The sequence below is a fragment of the Periophthalmus magnuspinnatus genome, chromosome 24 (assembly GCF_009829125.3).
Source record: "Periophthalmus magnuspinnatus isolate fPerMag1 chromosome 24, fPerMag1.2.pri, whole genome shotgun sequence".
NCBI lineage: Eukaryota > Metazoa > Chordata > Actinopteri > Gobiiformes > Gobiidae > Periophthalmus > Periophthalmus magnuspinnatus.
The window spans coordinates 2087608-2106695 of NC_047149.1; the positions used below are offsets into that span (position 1 = coordinate 2087608).

The window sequence follows — 19088 nt, forward strand, 5'->3', positions numbered from 1 at the left end:
TTGCACAGTCTCACCTTGACCCCATGCTCGGTATAGAAGTCAGCGGTGCCCAGACTGGCATAGAGGTCGTACCCCAAAGACTCCAGAGCCTGAACCGTGGGCAGCAGCTCACTTTTATTCTGAAAGACACGATGGAGTTAGTCTGGACCATAGACTTTACAAAGAAGTGAAATGAGGGAGTATGACGTCACCCATAGTGTTCGGCTATGGCAAATGAAGCCGAGGTGACTGGTCGGTTATTATTGTTCATATCTTGATTTAGGGAGTAGCAAAATAATAACACCAGATCTGCCCGCATTCAGTCACATTCGTACCATGAGCCCACCCTTGATCGCTCTGTACCTTGTAGCTGCCGATGGAGAGCAGGATGTTCTTCTTCGGGATCTTGAAGCCGGTGGAGAGCATGGCCTTCAGATACGCCTCATAACGGTCCTCCCCAAAACAGGCCACCTCCCCAGTGCTCGTCATCTCCACACCCAGAACCACGTCTGCTCCGGCCAGGCGCGAAAATGAGAACTGGGGAACCTACAGCACACAATGGACTAAAGCATGAACTGAGCCTGGTTTTTGTTGACTTTTTGTCATAGCTTTCGTCAATATCCTGTTTGATGACTAAAACTATGACTAAAAATAGATCTTTTTGTTGATTAAAAGTACAGACAATTTAATAAATAAAAAATATTAAACTAAACGTAAATGAAACGAGAGAGAAGACAAGATCCAGCATTCATTTTTCAATCCCAGAGTCGAAAACCAGACTATCCAACAACATGTCTGTACATGTCCCATGAAGAAATTGCATTTATTTTAATTTTTTAAAATAATAAAAGAAAAAAAAAAAAAAAGAAAAAAAAGGAGCGTGACATCTTAAACTAGACTAAAACTAAATCATTTGACTCAATCTGGACCAAAACCTACAGCAGAGTATATCAGTCACAAATTTATTATGCGTGCACTACAAGAATAAAGTCATAACAGTTCAACGTTAATGTCATAATTTATCGAGAATAAAGTCGGAGACAGAAAAAGTTTACGAGAATAATTATCACAATTTTACAAGAATAACATTGTAGCCAAGAAAATATGCAATTTAGTCAAAAATAAAGTCGACATTTCATGACTTAGGGCTCGACGCCGAATCAAAATGAAGCAGACTGCAAAAGACTGGAGCTTGGATGAGTGAAAAGCTTAAATAAATGCCCATTAAGGATATCAAACTTTAAAATACTGACATTTTACACATCACATAAATTTGCAAGGTATGAGAACTCCACCTCTCCACTCGTACGCATCAATCACAAACTGTTGAATGAGGCTACATTTCCTCCTCATGGAGTGACCAGATGCAGGACACAGGCTGTGCTCCGAGCCACAAACAGGTGGAGGAGTCTCAGCACATACCCAGACTCCGCTCAGCTTCACTTCTTTACTTTTCTAAACATGGGCACTTTGCACAATCACCATTTAAAAGATGTGTTCATTGTAGATAACTTCAGCCCTCATTATGGGCTTATGGAGCAGTGATCTCTGGGCAGCCCCAGGTTTACACACCCATTATAATGTAACATAATCTCTGTTGCCAGTGCGCTGTCCCGTTTGTCTCCAGATGGTCACAGTTTCGTTTAATACACAGAGCTGAAGCTGGTTTCTGTCCCTGATCCCAAATTTTTTATGTAGAATCGACACAGCAGACTGTCCTCGCTGTTCCCCAGTACAGGGTCTGGTACACTACATACAGCCTGTGTCCGTGGAGATTTCAGGTGCACTGCATACAGCCTGTATCCGTGGAGGTTCCAGGTACACTGCGTAAACAAGAGCTGCTACTGCCTGAGAGCACAGTTCCACAAACAAGTGTAAACGAGTATAGAAAGCTCAATGTCAAGGGAGTAGATCTGGTGAAATTCACAAATACTCCTCCACCTGTCGGTGTCCTGCCCAGAAGCGATCAGCTACATGCAGAGGCATATGATGATTCAACAGTTGTAGAAATTTATATTGCTGGCATTTTAAATATTAAAATCTATCGTACTTAGGTTTTTATTTAATCTTTTAATTCAAATAGGGTCATTCTTTTGCACTCTGGTCGTGGTGGAGAAATGCTCTTGCCCCTAAATCTGGATAAATTATGTCTTTACTTTGACTAGGACTTTATTCTTGTAAACTTACAACTCTATTCTCAGACAATTGTGACATTATTTTTGTAAAGTTACGACTTTAATGTCAAAATGTTACAATTTTATTCTCGTAAAACCGATTATTAGTTTTTTACGTGACCCTCATACGCTGTTGTAAAAATTAAAAAAGACTAAAGTGAAAATGAACACTGCCTCGGTCCTGGTTCAGTCTCACCTTGACTCCGACCACTCCCTTTCCCGTCATCAGTCCCACAGGCTCCACCTCCTCGCCCATTATGGCCTCCGTCGCCAGGGCAACCAGGTCGACGCCCAGAGTCTTAGAAACGAACGGAAACGAGCGTGACACCCGAACGTTACACTCGATCACCTTCAGCTGGTCGTCCTAGAAACAATACACAATTTGATTCAATTTAAATTTCAAATTTTCAAATCTAGATTCAGTTCACAGTGCACATTGTAATTAAGTCCAGGAGCAACATTTAAGACTAAACAAATACAAAAATCCCACATATTTCAGAACATGTTTGTAGAGGTCTAAACTTAACCTGAAGTGAGTTCTAGATATTCATCTGGAACAGCCCTCGCTGAAATAGGGAAAAGATGAAACATCATTACAAATACCTGAATCTGATGAGTCGAAGCAACAGTACAGCAGAACAAACTTTGAAAAATCAAACTTTGGTTTAGTCCATTTGAGGATGAGAATCTGCTTATCATTATATACTGCATAATCATTCATGTCCACAATGGGTCATCAAACTCCTACGAGCACTTTCTGAATTGCCCTATTTCTTGTTTGTTTTGGGTCTGAGGATGGGGTTGAACAGAAACGGGTGACGGGACGATGACACAGCCTGAAATAGAACTGGATTAAACATATTTCCTTTGATCTTGGTGAACTCGTGCCTTCACGATGAGTTGCAGAAATCGAATGTGTCCTCCAGTTCAGTTTAAACTATTAGAACTCTACAATGTTCTGATGTTGCGTGAACCTACTGATACTTTGCAGCTGATGTCATCAACATGATGCTAACTGCAGGCACTGCTCTGTCTCAAGCTCTGTTACACTTTAATCTGAGCTTTGTTTTAATACAATTTGACCAAAAAGAACTGACTTAGTTGAAACTACAATAGGTGAGCTGATTTGTGCTGTTAATCCCTCTCAAATAACATTACAGTCAGACGCTAGCTAGCATTAGCCAACAGTTTTTCAATGAGTCACTCTCACTTTGTTGAAAATCAAACCCCTAAACAGGACCATGAACGCTGGTATTGATCACAGGCTGCTGAAAATGTGCCTTTTAAATCGATATCGTATTGTTTTCAGATGATATTAAACAGTTTTAGGTAGTTATTGCTAATGTGTACATAAATAATTATATAATATCAAGTTTCCATGCTTTTGTACCTTAGCAATGAGCTGCAGGTTGAAGGGTCCAGTGACCTGCAGCTCCTGACCGATGGCATGGACAATACTCTTTATTCGGTCGATGGTTTTCTGGTTGAGGTCCTGGGGAGGGGTGACCAGTGTAGCATCCCCAGAATGAACTCCAGCGTTCTCCACATGTTCAGAGACAGCGATGGCCAAAACCACCCCGTCCAGAGCCACTGCGTCCACATCGATCTCCTGAAGGGACCAAAACATAACAAATAATAAATCATACTATTGTGCTTATGTCTGCTCTGTAGTTCTAATCTCTGTCACTCATGGATCATTATGTTTTGATTTGCACATTTTAAATCACACTATTCACCTAAAAGGTTTTAATAAACAAAACAAGTCCGCCATGTATAAATAAAGTGTACTATTCCTAAATAACATTTCTTAGTGTCTTTTTTATACAACCTATTTTGGCATGTGCTTTAGTTTCTGTGTAGTCCAGATACCAATAAGTACAATTACGATCATTTAAAAGTCACCTTGTGTTTATTGTGGGGAATAATTAGCATGCTAGTAATGAGTTATGGAAGTGAGGATACGTTTTAGATAAGTTAGCTGTTTTACACATTTTTAAGATAAGTAAAAATCAGGTACAGTGCGTAAGATCAGTCTGAGCCCTTCTGCGTGCATCTCTGGTATAGAAACTTGTGCATGCATCTGTGGTGGCTCTCCTGACTTTTGCCTCCTGGATGAACTTGGATATGACCACTGGATGCTCCTTGGATACGGCCACAGCGTTGCTCAGGAACTTGACCAGGTCTGAGTCTGAATACGCTACGTTCATTGCGGCTCCACTCAGAACATACGAAGGACGAACCAGGCAAGGGTATCCCACAGACTCACAGAAACCGACTGCAGACTGGAGAGAGAGAAGTCATGTAAAAACACTGCAGACTGGAGACAGTAGATAAACTACACTGCAGATCGAGACACACAGAAAGAGACACAGACCAACCCCAGCAGGCGCACGCAGGCGCACGCAGAGAGCGTGTGCAAGAGTAAGAATACAAATATACTTGGAGCTCAGTGGTCATAGGGGCAGATGAGACAGATTGGCAACCTCTCTTCTGACAGTCTGCCCAGACCAGCTGCGGTTACAGGAGTTTCTAACCACAAGAGGGTTTTGGAAGTGTACAAAACTGCAAGTTGGACTCAAAAGCAAATGACACTGTGGGTGCCAAACTCAAATAACAGTAAACGCCTGTAGTACACTGCTCTGTTACCTCAGTATCGGACAGCTCCTTCCACCGTGGCTGGCTGATCCCGATGGCGTCCAACATCCTGGAGAACTTAAACCTGTTTTCTGCGTTGTCGATGAACTCAGGGGAGGTACCCAGGATGCGGCACTGCTGTCGGTGTAGAGACATGGCGATGTTATTGGGCAGCTGTCCGCCCATGGACAGGATCACACCCTCTGGGTTTTCACGCTCGTAAATGTCCATCACAGTCTGGGAGGGAGAACACAATTTAATAATTTTAAATTCTTGTTTAATGTATAGTTTAGGTTAAAGGAACTATGTAGGATTTTTATTTAAAATTTCATAAACATGACCCATCTTCATAAACATGACTTATGTCTACCTCATTATGTATTATAATCAATTATAGTCAGAAAGCAGAATGCTGAAATCCAGGACTTTCTCTGATGTGAATGGTCACTACCTAAACCCCAGCACCTGCAGTCAATCATGAATCAGTGCTAGTGCAGCCTCTGCAGCTCAGTGAGGTTGAGCTTGAGTAATAGACCTGCTCTTCATCTGCAATTCTGAAAATCTACGATGTGAACTCAAGACATTAAATGCATCTCTTTGGCAGACATTTACGTAATTCTTAGTTTTTTGTTAACCAGTTGCCACTAAAAGAACATAAAACCAAATGTTTTGATTTGCATTCTAAAAGTCTCACCTCGAAGGAGATCTCATCGAAGTAGAGTCGGTCACACATGTCGTAGTCTGTGCTAACGGTCTCTGGGTTATAGTTCACCATGATAGTCTTATACCCCATCTGCAACAAAAAAAACTAAACTTTAATACAAACCATGGAGAGACAAAAAGAACAAAACTTTAATATGAGGAGAGTTAATCAAGCTAAACTCCAAATATGTTTAGATTGAGAACCCATTAACACTGTAAATAAAACAGGTAAAATGTATCCGTGTTCTTATCACTGACCCTGCGCAGTTCGGTGATGCAGCCAACCGCGCACCAATCGAACTCCACGCTACTACCGATGCGGTAAACGCCGGAGCCGATGACCATGACATGCTGCAGGTCAAAGATCAGGTCGTGGTCGGAGCCATGGTAGGTCAGGTACAGGTAGTTAGTGTGAGCCGGCCACTCTGCTGCCACTGTATCGATCTGCTTCACCACAGGAAGAATGGACCATTGTGAACGCAACCGCCGCACTGCCAGCTCTGTGCTGTAGGGGGAAGCAGAGGAAACACTTTACTATTATGCATGGGTGTGCAGTTTGCATAGGACATTTTTATTGATGCTTTGCAATGACATAATGGCAGAGGATGTTCTACATGTATGTGTATGGTGGAATGGTCATCAATTACTTTGGTGATACACATTACAAAACACTGGCAAAGTGTTTAAGATAGTATGGGGAAAAAGAAATACAAATTGAATTGAAACACATTTTCAGGAGCCTGTGATCAATACAAAAGTGTTTAGAGTTTAGACAAAAACTGTGAGGGACCAACTGTAAAACTAACTTCAGTGACACCGCCTCAGACAGAGCCGTACATCCAGTTAGCATCACACCAGATGCAAAGTGTCAATTGTTAATAACAGAAAAGGTTGTAAGACTGAAATGAATAAACATATCTTTTTTTTATTTTTTTTATTTAACCTTTATTTAACCAGGAAGGTCCCATTGAGATTAAAAACCTCTTTTTCAAGGGAGTCCTGGCCAAGAGGCAGCACAGTCTTTGGAGAGTGATGTACCCTCTGCATTCTAAAAAGGGGTTGAACTATTTTTTTCAGTCTTACAAATGTGAAAAAACTAATACTGATACTTTGCAGTTGATCATCAACATCTGAGGATGTGATTCTTACTGGAGGCATTGCTCTGTCTGAAGCTCTTACTCAAATTAGATTTTAATATGAGCTTTATTTTAACATAATCTGATTTGACTGGAATTTAGCTGGAAGCTGTTGTAGGTCCAGCTAACCTCTTTGTGGTCAAAGTGTGTTAAAATAACCTCAGATTAAAGTCTAACAACAGAAAACACAATAAAATGTGTATGGTGTTGTACATATGTATAGTGACAATAAATGCATTCTATTCTATTCTCTATTCTAAAAAGAAACAACAACATTCCCTGATCCCTGTTGGTGTCTGTTTGACCCACCTCTGCACAGCCAGAGCAATCTGTTTGTCTGAGAACCCGAGCTGCTTGGCCTTTCTCATGACCTCCAGGGGCATCGCACTCTCATCCTGAAGGAGGCAGAGGGTAAGGGTCAAATGCTACAAATCCAACAGGTCAAAAATACACTAGGGGTCAAACACTAAGAACCAAGGTCTGTAGGATTTGACCCGTAAACAGTAAATGTGATCATTTCGAACCTGGTTGTAGGTCTCGAGGAGCCTCTCGTGGTCGGCGATATTCTTCATTTTGTGCAAAAACCAGCGGTCAATTTTTGTGAGTTCGTAGAGTTTCTCCACAGAGTATCCTTCTCTGAGTGCAGAGGCCAGCACAAAGATGCGCTTGTCTGTGGGCATCTGCAGCTCCTGAACAAAATACACATGTACACAATATTTATACAGATGAAAAATCATTTACATAAACTTTTTTTAAAAGGCTCAATTTCTGGAGAATTTTTTTGGTATCCACCATTTCTAAAACAGGAGGTATTTTACTTCTATGGTGTATTATTTGCTAACACATAGCATATTTAGATCACCATGTTTCCTTTTATCGTTTTGAAAATGCTATGCGGCGATGGAAATCTTACAGCTCACTGTAAGCTCAGATAGGGTCCAGGAGAGATCGCAAAAATACTCAAACACGCATGGATAGCGTCTAAAACCTCTTCAGAGATGTTTTTGATGAGGGAACAATGTCATAAACGTGGTAGAACACTCCAAAAAGTCGACTTTCCATAACATCAGGTCTTTATTTAGATCCCAGTATCTTTCACCTTCTCTGAGGCAGGTTTGATGGTGTGGTCAAAGCCCACACAGTTCTCGTCCACCATCCTGAGAGCTTTCTGAAATGCCTCCTCAAAGCTGCGCCCGATAGCCATCACCTCCCCTGGATAGACCACACACACACAGACACAAAGACTTAAATAATAAAAGATACAAATATTGAGCTCCTGTTTCAGAATCTGTCACTCATGTTAGGGAATAACAGAATAATCACTAATGTTATCAGGTCAAACTGTATGCTGGTCATTGTTACACAACTTTTACAAGTAGTTCATAGAATATATAGCAAAAGACAAAGTTTAAATCTGTCAACTGGACAAATTGTTGTAGGAGTGAACACGTTTCACTGCTCACCCAAGCCGCTTCAGTTTTGAACAAAACTGAAGAAGCGGCTTGCATGAGCACCACAATACACCAGAGTCCTAGCGCAAAGCACCGGAGTCTTGGGAGCCCACTCATTTTGCTGCGCGTCGAACTAGAATAAGCTATTGCCTGAATGGAAAATTGCTTGGAGTTTTCTGCTCTTTCTGTAATTTGTGAAGGAGTTGTTGAGTGGGATTTGTCCACCAGAGATGAAAATGTCGTTATCCAGCGTAACTCCTGTCCCAACTTTCTGTAAATTTCCAGGCAGGTTACAAGTTTGTCGACTTTCTCCGCTTGCAGGCTGTGACACATTAAAGGCCCTGTACCAGATTTTTTTTCCCTTGTATTTGAGCAAAATCTGTCTTCTTCAGAACAGACATATTGTATAGAGGTCAAAATACATCCACTGTGCACTATCTGCATAAATAGTAAGTGACTTATCTGAAATTTGTCAAGTTGATAGATTCAAACTTCGTCTTTTGTTATGGATCAGACCTGGATGACTAAGGGATTACACAGACTTCATAGAATATAGATGAAAAGGCAGGAGACAGTCTGAAAGAAGTTTATTACAAATCACAAAGGCCAGGGGGACTTGAACATTCAACACACAGCATTGTCACACATGGTATTGCCTATCCAAGCCCTGGTGAGAGTTTCAATAACCTTTGTAGAGTGCCGTAATGAGAGACATATTGAAGGGCTGTGCATCTATCAGAAGACGACATGAGACATCTAGACTCTATGATAGCTTGACTGTGTATTATGGTCAGAGTACAGTCTCATTAATGAATATTCTGTTATACTCACCCACGCTCTTCATCGAAGAGCCGATTTTGGTGGACACTCGGAGGAACTTGCTCAGGTCCCAACGCGGTACCTTCACCACACAGTAGTCCAAACTCGGTTCAAAGTTTGCCGTGGTCGAGTTTGTCACAGAATTTCTAACAAGTTAAAGAGTAAATAAACACATTCAATCTCACATTTAAAGATGGCCAACCATGCACCACACTACAGTGTAGCAATACTGTGGAACTTTCCAGATAAGCAGATCTTCATAGACACAATCCGGTGGCAGACCCCCAGCAGAAAAGTTGCATATTGCACCTTTAAGTGGAGAGTGATATTTGAATTTAAAATAAAATGGGGAAACGTATTTTACTTGTTTATTTGACTGTAGAATGTAATTTTTTCCTGTATATTATGCCTTTGTAATCTACTCTGGATACATCAGTCATTTGTGCAGTATAAAATAATGTACAGGTCTGGAATATACCTCCAGGTCTCAGTGGCCATTAAATGTGTGTATATACACCCCCAGCAGTGGGCGCTCTTACTTGAGCCGTGGCAATGGGATCCCGAGCCCCAGTTTAGCCGCCACATAAGCCAGAGGGTAACCTGTGGCCTTAGACGCCAGAGCGGAGCTGCGCGACAGACGGGCGTTCACTTCAATGATGTAGTACTGGAAATAAACACAAACACAAATTAGACCATGAAGATACTGAAATATAAAACTGATACTTTTTCATACAGATTTTTATTCTTGTATTACTAATACATTCTGCTGTGTTTGTGCTCTTAATATTTTTGAATAGTAAAAGAATAAACTTAATTTTTTGAACTTCATTGTCTTAAAGCCGCCATCACCGCCCCTCACCTAGCCCCCTCCCCTCAACTGGACACCCCCTCAACTGGCTCCTCCTCTCACTTGGCCTTTGTTCAGGCTCACTTATGCTCTCTGGTCTTTTATTAAACCAAAGCAGGCACACTATCAGACAGCAGTAACATACTGGTGATATGCGAGATTAAAACAGGGGAGGGGGTTGGCCAAATTATAGATGGTTGGTCTAATTACAGATGGTAGCTATAAACTGCATACCTGATTAGCTTCCAATGTGCAATAATACTTTTCTATGATATATGATTTCACTTCTGGAACAAATGATTCGGGCCTCTGTTTTTCCATTTCCCTTACAGAACAGCTGCTCACTCACACTCTGGGTTGTTCCTGTTCATACACTGTTTTGAGGGTGTACTGGATGTTGCAGTCTTTCACGATGCCCAGGTGCCTGATGACTTTGATGTTACCTGTTCATACCTGTTCAGACTCTGGGCTGGGGTTCAAACCCATTCACACCCTGGGTTCATACACATTCATACCCATTCACACCCCGGGTTCGTACCTGCTCAGATTCAGGGTTGAGGGCATACTGGATGTTGCACTCTCCCACAATGCCCAGGTGTCTGATGACTTTAATGGCGGTGTTGCGGAGCATGTTGTACTCGCGATCGTTCAGGGTCTGACTGGGAGCCACTACAATGGACTCCCCTGTGTGGATGCCCAAAGGATCGATGTTCTCCATGTTGCACACCTAAATCAGAAAATACACCCAGAAAACACAAAACAACAGACACCCAACACTGTGATCAGTAAAGCAACATTCAGTAACTTTGTATTTTTTCCATAAATAAAAGTGTAGTCGACCCTTGGGTGATTGCTCATCTTTACTTTTCATGTACATCTAGGTTTGTTATGATTTTTTGGAGCAAATATTTTACAAATAATGGTTTCTAAGAGCTAAAAAAATACTGAATGAAAGCATTGGACAATTCTACAATTCTAGTTGTTTTACAGATTTGTTACTCACCGTGATGCAGTTGTCGTAGGCATCTCTCACAACCTCATACTCGATCTCCTTCCAGCCTTTCAGAGATTTGTCAACCAGGACCTGAGATGTGTGAGCAAACGCAGAAGTGGCCAAAGAGGTCAGTTCCTCCCGAGTGTTTGCAAATCCAGAGCCAAGTCCTCCCAGAGCAAAGGCCGAACGCACCAGGACCGGATACCCCAACCGCTCTGCTGCTGCTACAGCCTGAAAGAGAGAGAAGCAGAGGAGTGGGTCAGAGGGGATCAGAGGAACAGAGGAGAAAGTCAGAGGAGCAGAGGACAGAGTCAGAGGATGCAGAAGATGCAGAGAAAAGGGTCAGATGGATCAGAGGATGCAGAAGAGAGAGTCAAAGGAGCAGAGGGTAAGATAGAGGAGACAATGCAAAAGAAAAGGTCAGAGGAGCCAAGGATGCAGAGAAGTTAGTCAGATGAGTGGAGCAGAGGATGCAGAGGGTCAGATAGAGCAGAAGATGCAGAGGAGAGGGAAAGATTGAGCGTCTCACCTGCTCCACAGAGAAGGCTGCTTCACTAGGAGCCACATGTTCATTGATTTCCTCCATCTTCTCCACAAAGATCTTCCGGTCTTCTGTCATCTCGATGGAGGACACAGGCGTCCCGAGCACTTTCACTTTGTACCGCTCTAAAACGCCGCGTTTCGTCAACTCCACGCCACAATTCAGTGCCGTTTGACCCCCAAAGGTCAACAGCACACCGTCCGGACGCTCGTTGTTGATCACCTGCATACAGGAAGTGAAGTGTTAAGATTTCTTTATTTTGGTCACAGCCATATTTGGATATCATTCCAGAAATGGCAACAACAACACTGTATAATATTTGTTCTATATTTGTTTTATCAAATAAGCAACAGTGAGCAATATCTGTAAACTAGAGGCTCAACAGGCCAAATAGAACAATACTACAGTATCTATAGAGGCATATGGTCCTACTTATTGTAAAATATAACAAAATTTGAAAATTCTTTGTAAAATGTATAAAATAGTAGAGTTTATTTCACACAATCCTTTTGCATTCTCCCTTCGGGGTCTCTGTAGACTGACCTGGGTGACATAGTCCGCGGTAATGGGCAGGAAGTAGACTTTATCAGCTAAACCTTTGGAGGTCTGAACCGTAGCAATGTTTGGATTTATCAGAACCGTCTGGACTCTCTCCTCCTTCAGAGCTTTGATTGCCTGAAATTAGAAAGAGGAACGTCAAACTTTAAGCATGGTAAAGTACATACTATGAGTAAAAGTTTTTGTGTTTGGGTCTGTGGGGTGAGGCTCTGGAAATGGCTGAATGAGGAGTTTAAACTGTGTCCAAATGTTAAGCCATTATAAAAAACTGTCCAAGCGTAACTGTCACATTACAGTGAGTGAAGCTCTCTGCTCTAACAGTGGAACAGTATTGGTGTGTATTTACAGATAAAAGTGTGACTTTGTGTGTTTGTTTAATAATATAGGCTACCTAAGAAGGCTTAATACGATTACTCTTCTTTCCATTCCCTTTTTGAGATATAGATGAGTACATTAAAAGATAACTTATGTTCATGATTAGCATTAGCCAAATTCAGACCTGAGACCCGGAGTAGTCGAACTCTCCAGCCTGCCCAATGGACAGACCTCCAGAGCCCAAGATCAGGACTTTGCGAGGCCGGACGACGTCTTCGGGTTTGGGGGCAGCGGAGTAGGTCAAGTGCTCCATCAGATGCTGCTTCACTGGAGAAAGTACAGTTTATCAGAACAATTCAGGGTCAGAATTATAGCACTTAACTAAAATAGTTCAACGGCACAAGGCGTCAGTACCTGTTTTCGTAACTTTTCCCTCTTTGTGTTCACGAACAGTCTCCAGAAACACATCAAACAGAGACACCAGGTCTGTAGGGCCAGCCATGTGCTCCGGGTGGAACTGCACACTGTAAAGAAAGGTAAGGGTAAGAAAGGATGCAGGGGAGAGGGTCAGATGGAGCAGGAGATGCAGAAGAGGGTCCGATGGCGAAGGAGATGCAGAGGAGAGGGTCCGATGGCGAAGGAGATGCAGAGGAGAGGGTCCGATGGCGAAGGAGATGCAGAGGAGAGGGTCCGATGGCGAAGGAGATGCAGAGGAGAGGGTCCGATGGCGAAGGAGATGCAGAGGAGAGGGTCAGGTGGAGCAGGAGATGCAGAGGAGAGGGTCAGGTGGAGCAGGAGATGCAGAGGAGAGGGTCAGGTGGCAGTACCTGAACATGGGTAGCTCATTGTGGACTATCCCCTCGTTGCTGTGGTCGTTGGCGTTGGTGAACAGGACGTCCCAGTCGGGGGGTAGGGTCTCGGGGTCGACGGCGAATCCATGGTTCTGACTCGTGATGAAGCAGCGTTCAGTGCCTTTGTGGATGCACGGCTGGTTATGGCCTCGATTTCCATATCTGAGAACAAACAAAAGTGATTTTTTCACAATACGATTTTTGTGATCAGCACACTGTAGAGATTAAGCAGAGACAGGTCAGAACTCTCAGGTGGAGTTCTCTGTGTGTGTCAGATGCAGATCTGTTGACCTTTGACCGGGTTTATGGTTAATATCTCTATAATTACTGGACCTATCCACATGAATAAAAACTGGCACAAAGTCAAGGATCTTCTCTGTCAATGTGAATAAACAAATGCGAAATGATTTTTTCACAATAGCTTCAAAAAGTAGTGATTTTATTAAACCGCAAAGACATGAAATGTTGTCAGCTCAATGGATTTTAAACCATAAGATTAATATGACGTTTGAGATTTTAATAATACAATTCAGTTTAGGCCTGTTATGAAAATATCGACTTATCGTTCAATTTATAAAAGCTGGAACAATATGTTTTCAGGGTTAATGTTTGTTGGGTGTACATTGTCTTTGCACTACTGGGAAATTTTGGGTTATTTTTGGTTTAATTCACAATTTCTATGACTCATTACAGGTGCAAACTAAGTCCTAGTGTTTCATTGCTCATTGTGCACATTTAAAATTACGATTATGATTAGATTATGATTAAAATGCGTATGACAGGCTTTGACGATTCTCTCATTTGTACTTTAATTGGTGGGATAAAACCTGTTGTAAATATAAAGTATAGGTTTATACCAGTCTTAAAAAGGATTTAAGAATAAAGTATTAAAATATGTTTAAAATTACAGTTTCTGTATAATGACATCACACTATAGGACTATAGATTCTGTCCAAATGCTCGGCAGAATTTACACAACAAATATTTATTCAACACTTACATCACAAAAAAATAAAGGTGTTTTTTATTTGTCAAATCATAATTTCTGTGACACTGGATGAGTTTTGGCCCAGTGTACTACATGGTTGCTGGGTAATAGTTCCCCTAGTGCAGTGGTTCTCAAATAGTGGGGCGCGGTGAGATGCCGTGGGGGGCGCGTATGACTCCGCGTATGACATTGTAGTACTGTACGCGCTGTACACAGCGCGCACACAGCAAAGAGCAGGAGAGAGCGAACAGATCGTGACACAGGGCAGTGAACAAGAAACACTTTTGCTAAAGAGACACTATGGAAAACATTTTAACAGGGATGAAAAGAAAGGCAGAGATAGACGGAGGTAAAGTCACCCGAAAAATAAGACGAGGAAGTCTGATGAAGCGTATTTAGCACGTGGCTTCACCGTGACTCCGGTGGGACACGAGGACAGACCGGTGTCTACTGTGGCAGCGGACAGTATGAAGCCAAATAAGTTAAGGCGCCACCTCATTACATCTCAGTCACGCTGATAAGACGCTGGAGTTTTTTCAGCGTAAACGTGCCAAACATTAACAACAATCATCCGCTTTGTGAATGTCACTTAAAGCAGCAAGCACCGAGCATCATGTAAGGTGGCGTCCCAAATTGCTAAATTACTTGTTTTAATTTGATATTTATTTAATTTTAATGTATTATTTTGATATTTATTTAATTTTAATTTAGTCATTAAAATTTAGTCATTTAGTTATTTAATTTTATTTTTTATTTAATTAAATTTCATTATATCATTTCATTTATTTTATTTTTTTTTTTTTTGGGGGGGGCGCAAAATTTTTTCTTCTTTATAGGGGGGCATGATGGAAAATAATTGAGAAGCACTGCCCTAGTGTGACGTCATGATGTTCACCCAGGAAGTAAAATTTGAAACCTCGACAAACTGAGAAAATTTTTTTTAAGATCATTGTATTTAAGATTTGACAAAACATTTGACAGTGTTTTGGTTAAATGAGTAGCTGAACCAGTCAAAGGCACTTTAATCTTGTTACTGTAAATCATAAAGACATGTCTGTTCTATGAAGCATAATGAAAGGACCGAGATGAGCTGATACATGGAGTATTATTTAAACCGTCTCACAGGAAAATGGCTTCCACATTCCTCTGAGCTCTGGGAACCTGATGCAGCCTCAGTGACCTTCAACATCAAATGTTTCTGTTCACACCCAGAGAAGGGGCTTTGGTTTACTCTGCCTGAACCAAAACAACCTCACTGCTCCCAAAGCACAGGCTCAGGGGGACAGACAACAGAAAGACATTCTGTTTTAGGGGCCGCATCTCATTTCTGTTTCCTTTTCTCCCTCTCCTAGATTCCTCTCCTTGATCCTCCATTTTTCAGCTGTCAATCAAATGAGCCATATTAATATCTCCGAGGAGACGAGGGAAGGAAACATGAGCGTTTGTTCAGGAGGCCGACGTCAGAAACAATAATAAAATTGTATCAGTCGCACAGTTAGGTTTGTATTGGTGCAACAGCACTAGGAATAGGACAATAAACAATTATATCATTTATCGTGATAAAAAGGGTCGACTATAATCATTCATGGGACTTTTTATGTAATCGTGATAATCAGAGATTATCGGCATTATATCACCAGAATGTGCCAAAAAAAAAACTGCTTCGCCATGTTCTCTTCTAGATCATTGTTCTACTCAATTCAATCTTTATTCAGAACACAGAATATCCGGTTCATAGTGAATTGTAAAAAAAAATACAATTATTATCGTAATGTATATGAATTTAAAAAAATACATTGCACATTATAATGTATACAGAATGAATGCCAATTTCTTGTTGTTGTCACTTATAACAAAGTACTATACTATAACAGTTGTTTAAACATGGAACCTATTCTTAATATTACAATTAAAATGACTTATATCCATAATATTTTTCTAAGTTGTCAGTAACTTTATTATCATGATATAATCGTTTATTGCAATTATTTTGGCCATGATAATCGCAACACCAAATTTGAATATTGTCCTAGGCCTAAACAGCACTACTCTACCCTCCCCCCTGCCCTTCTAACCCCTCTACTCTCCCCCCTGCCCCTCTACTCTCCCCCCTGCCCCTCTACTCTCCCCCCTGCCCCTCTACTCTCCCCCCTGCCCCTCTACTCTCCCCCCTGCCCCTCTACTCTACCCCCTGTCCCTCTACTCTACCCCCTGTCCCTCTACTCTACCCCCTGTCCCTCTACTCTACCCCCTGTCCCTCTACTCTACCCCCTGTCCCTCTACTCTACCCCCTGTCCCTCTACTCTACCCCCTGTCCCTCTACTCTACCCCCTGTCCCTCTACTCTACCCCCTGTCCCTCTACCCCTCTGCTCTCTCCTCCTTCTCTCCCTTTCTCCAGTTGCATTACTCCTACAAAGATGATGATTATGTGAATGATGAAATACTGACTTTAACTTGTAGGTCTTTGCTCCGATGACCAGAGACAGCAGCTGGTGTCCCAGGCAGATCCCAAACACAGGCTTAGTCTGGTTATGATCCTGGTTCTGGTTTAGGGCCAGGACTTTACGAAGGTTTTCTATGGTGGTGGAGCAAAGCTGAGGGTCTCCGGGTCCGTTACTGATGAACAGACCGTCAAAATCTGCAACGAATATGAAAAATATAAATGAACAGCCACAAGAGTTCTATGAAAGCAGAACGAGTTTTAATCCAGTTTAAAGCAACACTGTCACTTTTTGGAGTTGGCATGTCACCTCGAGTTTAAACCATATTTGTTCATGTAGATCAGGGGTCGGCATCCTTATACTGCAGCTCGGTGTAGCTTGGGAAAATAAATTATAAGTATTTAATTGAAGTGCATTTTATTTGTGTTAGTTCTTTTTTAATTGTAGTTCTAAGCTGGAAGATTGTGATCTTGAAACAGCGCTCACGTCTCACAGACGACAGCTCAGTCCTGTGTAAAGATGAAAGTGACTTCAGCCCCGACAGACGCAGACGCTGTGCAGAGGGTCAGGAGCACAAGTCCTTTTAATTGTCATTGTTTAGTGACTGTTTTTTTTTCCAATTTATTTTTTTAATTCAGGTCAAGGCTCTGCTACACGCTCCAAAAGCCAAAAGGTCATAAGGATAACGCTCAGGGCAGTTTTTGTTTGATACATGATAATTCAGCTTTTTAATTCATTTGAAAGAGACCCACCGTGTTTAAGAGTTCAAAATGTTGAAAATGTGTTAATTACATAGATAAAATGTCATTTTCTCTGTAGCACTTCATGGATTTCATAAGCAGCACACTATAGTTGTTTATACAAAGTGTAAAGGTAAAAAAACAACATAGACAGTGTTATCTTCATGAAGGTTGCCGACCCCTGACGTGTTAGACTGTGGAATGTTATAGTCAAGGAAAGCATTTCAACGGAGACGAGCAAGACTCAGGTTTGTAGAGAGATGCTAGCAGTGAGGAAGCATGCTTTTCCACTTCAATATAAAACATCCAAAATGAAAGATGCTGTTATTAGTCTATTTTCTGACTAAAATGTTACTCAGTGGGGCTTTAAACAGATGCAGGAGCATTAACATTTAAGAGAAGACTGAAAGACTAAATCCTACGCATTTCTGTAGAGGTCAAAACTACAGGGTCAGCAATTTTTACACAGACACACAGGGGAGTCTCCGACACAGACACACAGGGGAGGGCATCTGACACAGACACACAGGGGAGGGCATCTGACACAGACACACAGGGGAGGGCATCTGACACAGACACACAGGGGAGGGCACCTGACACAGACACACAGGGGAGGGCACCCGACACAGACACACAGGGGAGGGCACCCGACACAGACACACAGGGGAGGGCAGCTGACACACAGGGGAGGGCACCCGACACAGACACACAGGGAAAGGCACCCGACACAGACACACGGGGGAGGGCATATGGGGGAGTGCACTTGGCACAGACACACGGGGGAGGGCATACGTGGGAGGGCACCTCGCATAGACACACGGCGTGAGGGCATCCGACACAAAGACACAGTACGTGTTACGTAAGTGTTACTTATAATCTAACCTTCGGGGTTCAGGGGGCTGTCCCAGGGCACCACAGTGACTCTGGCTCCTCTGTGGGCCAAACATCGGATCTGGTTAAACTTGACTCCACAGTCCACCACAGTCACCCGCACAGAGCCTGAGGGGTTAAACACCCGCGCCTCCTACAGAACAGACGACACAACTGCAGTGAATAATGAGTAATCCACTTTAAAAGGAAGATTTTTTTTGTGTATGGAGTATTAACTTATAACACGTAACATATTTAGATCACCATGAACAACATTATAACAAGGTTGATTTTGCATAATACCCCATCTTTAACATTATCAATCCAGTTTATTTGAAAGTACAGACACAGTTTCCAAAGTGCTGCACAGAGACAGGAAAAAACAATACTATGAAACAGAAAAATGAATAAATTCTCAAATGCTTAAAACCTCTAACTGCCAGCCTCGATGAGTTTCATTTGACAGGTCGAACACTGTCGGTGACGTCACAGTCACTTAGACTGCTTAATATAGTCTATGGTTTTATCAAAAAACAGCAACATTTGGCAACACAATAAAACACGTTTAGTGGTTTGCAGATACTGTCCACCTCTGCGTAAGGCTGTTCAAGTTATGAAATATTAATCCATGGATCCAGTCATTTCACCTGGTCAGTGTTCAGCAGCCTGGGCGTTTTAATGTAGAGGTCTACACTCACTCCTCTGTCAGTAAAAGCAAGAGGTGTTGAGCAGGTGCAAGACCGACAGAGGATGAAACCTGACTTTTTTTTGTTAAATGGCATTGATTAAAGTTGTGTCTTGTTTTTGGTTTTAAAAAAAAATCTATCACTGTGATCAGTAAAAAAATCTATCACTGTGATTAGGGCTAGGTATCAAAGATTTTGCTGATACGATACATACCTTGATACATAGGCCATGATATGATACATATCTCAGTACTTTTTAAATTTGATACAATATATTTCAAATCGATTTGTTACGCTTCAGTGAAAAATATAGGCTTTCGTGACCCTTAATGATCTGCCAAATTTTCACAAAAAAAATAAA

General features: G+C 41.8%; 1 protein-coding gene across 1 annotated transcript in view; it reads right to left on the bottom strand.

The window, feature by feature from the left end:
- cad (carbamoyl-phosphate synthetase 2, aspartate transcarbamylase, and dihydroorotase) overlaps nt 1-19088 on the bottom strand; it is a 41626-nt gene that overhangs the window by 18057 nt on the left and 4481 nt on the right. Inside the window, exons 5-26 of the mRNA XM_055232233.1 lie at nt 18054-18195; nt 16439-16628; nt 12978-13163; nt 12565-12674; nt 12335-12477; nt 11821-11952; nt 11266-11499; nt 10746-10967; nt 10281-10469; nt 9435-9559; nt 8908-9041; nt 7725-7837; nt 7150-7314; nt 6935-7020; nt 5748-5994; nt 5482-5580; nt 4800-5024; nt 4253-4435; nt 3544-3762; nt 2350-2517; nt 343-525; nt 15-119 (exon numbers count right to left, since the gene is read on the bottom strand). Coding sequence (XP_055088208.1) covers nt 15-119; nt 343-525; nt 2350-2517; nt 3544-3762; nt 4253-4435; nt 4800-5024; nt 5482-5580; nt 5748-5994; nt 6935-7020; nt 7150-7314; nt 7725-7837; nt 8908-9041; nt 9435-9559; nt 10281-10469; nt 10746-10967; nt 11266-11499; nt 11821-11952; nt 12335-12477; nt 12565-12674; nt 12978-13163; nt 16439-16628; nt 18054-18195 — 3600 coding nt within the window. The remainder of the gene's footprint in view (nt 1-14; nt 120-342; nt 526-2349; nt 2518-3543; nt 3763-4252; nt 4436-4799; nt 5025-5481; nt 5581-5747; nt 5995-6934; nt 7021-7149; nt 7315-7724; nt 7838-8907; nt 9042-9434; nt 9560-10280; nt 10470-10745; nt 10968-11265; nt 11500-11820; nt 11953-12334; nt 12478-12564; nt 12675-12977; nt 13164-16438; nt 16629-18053; nt 18196-19088) is intronic.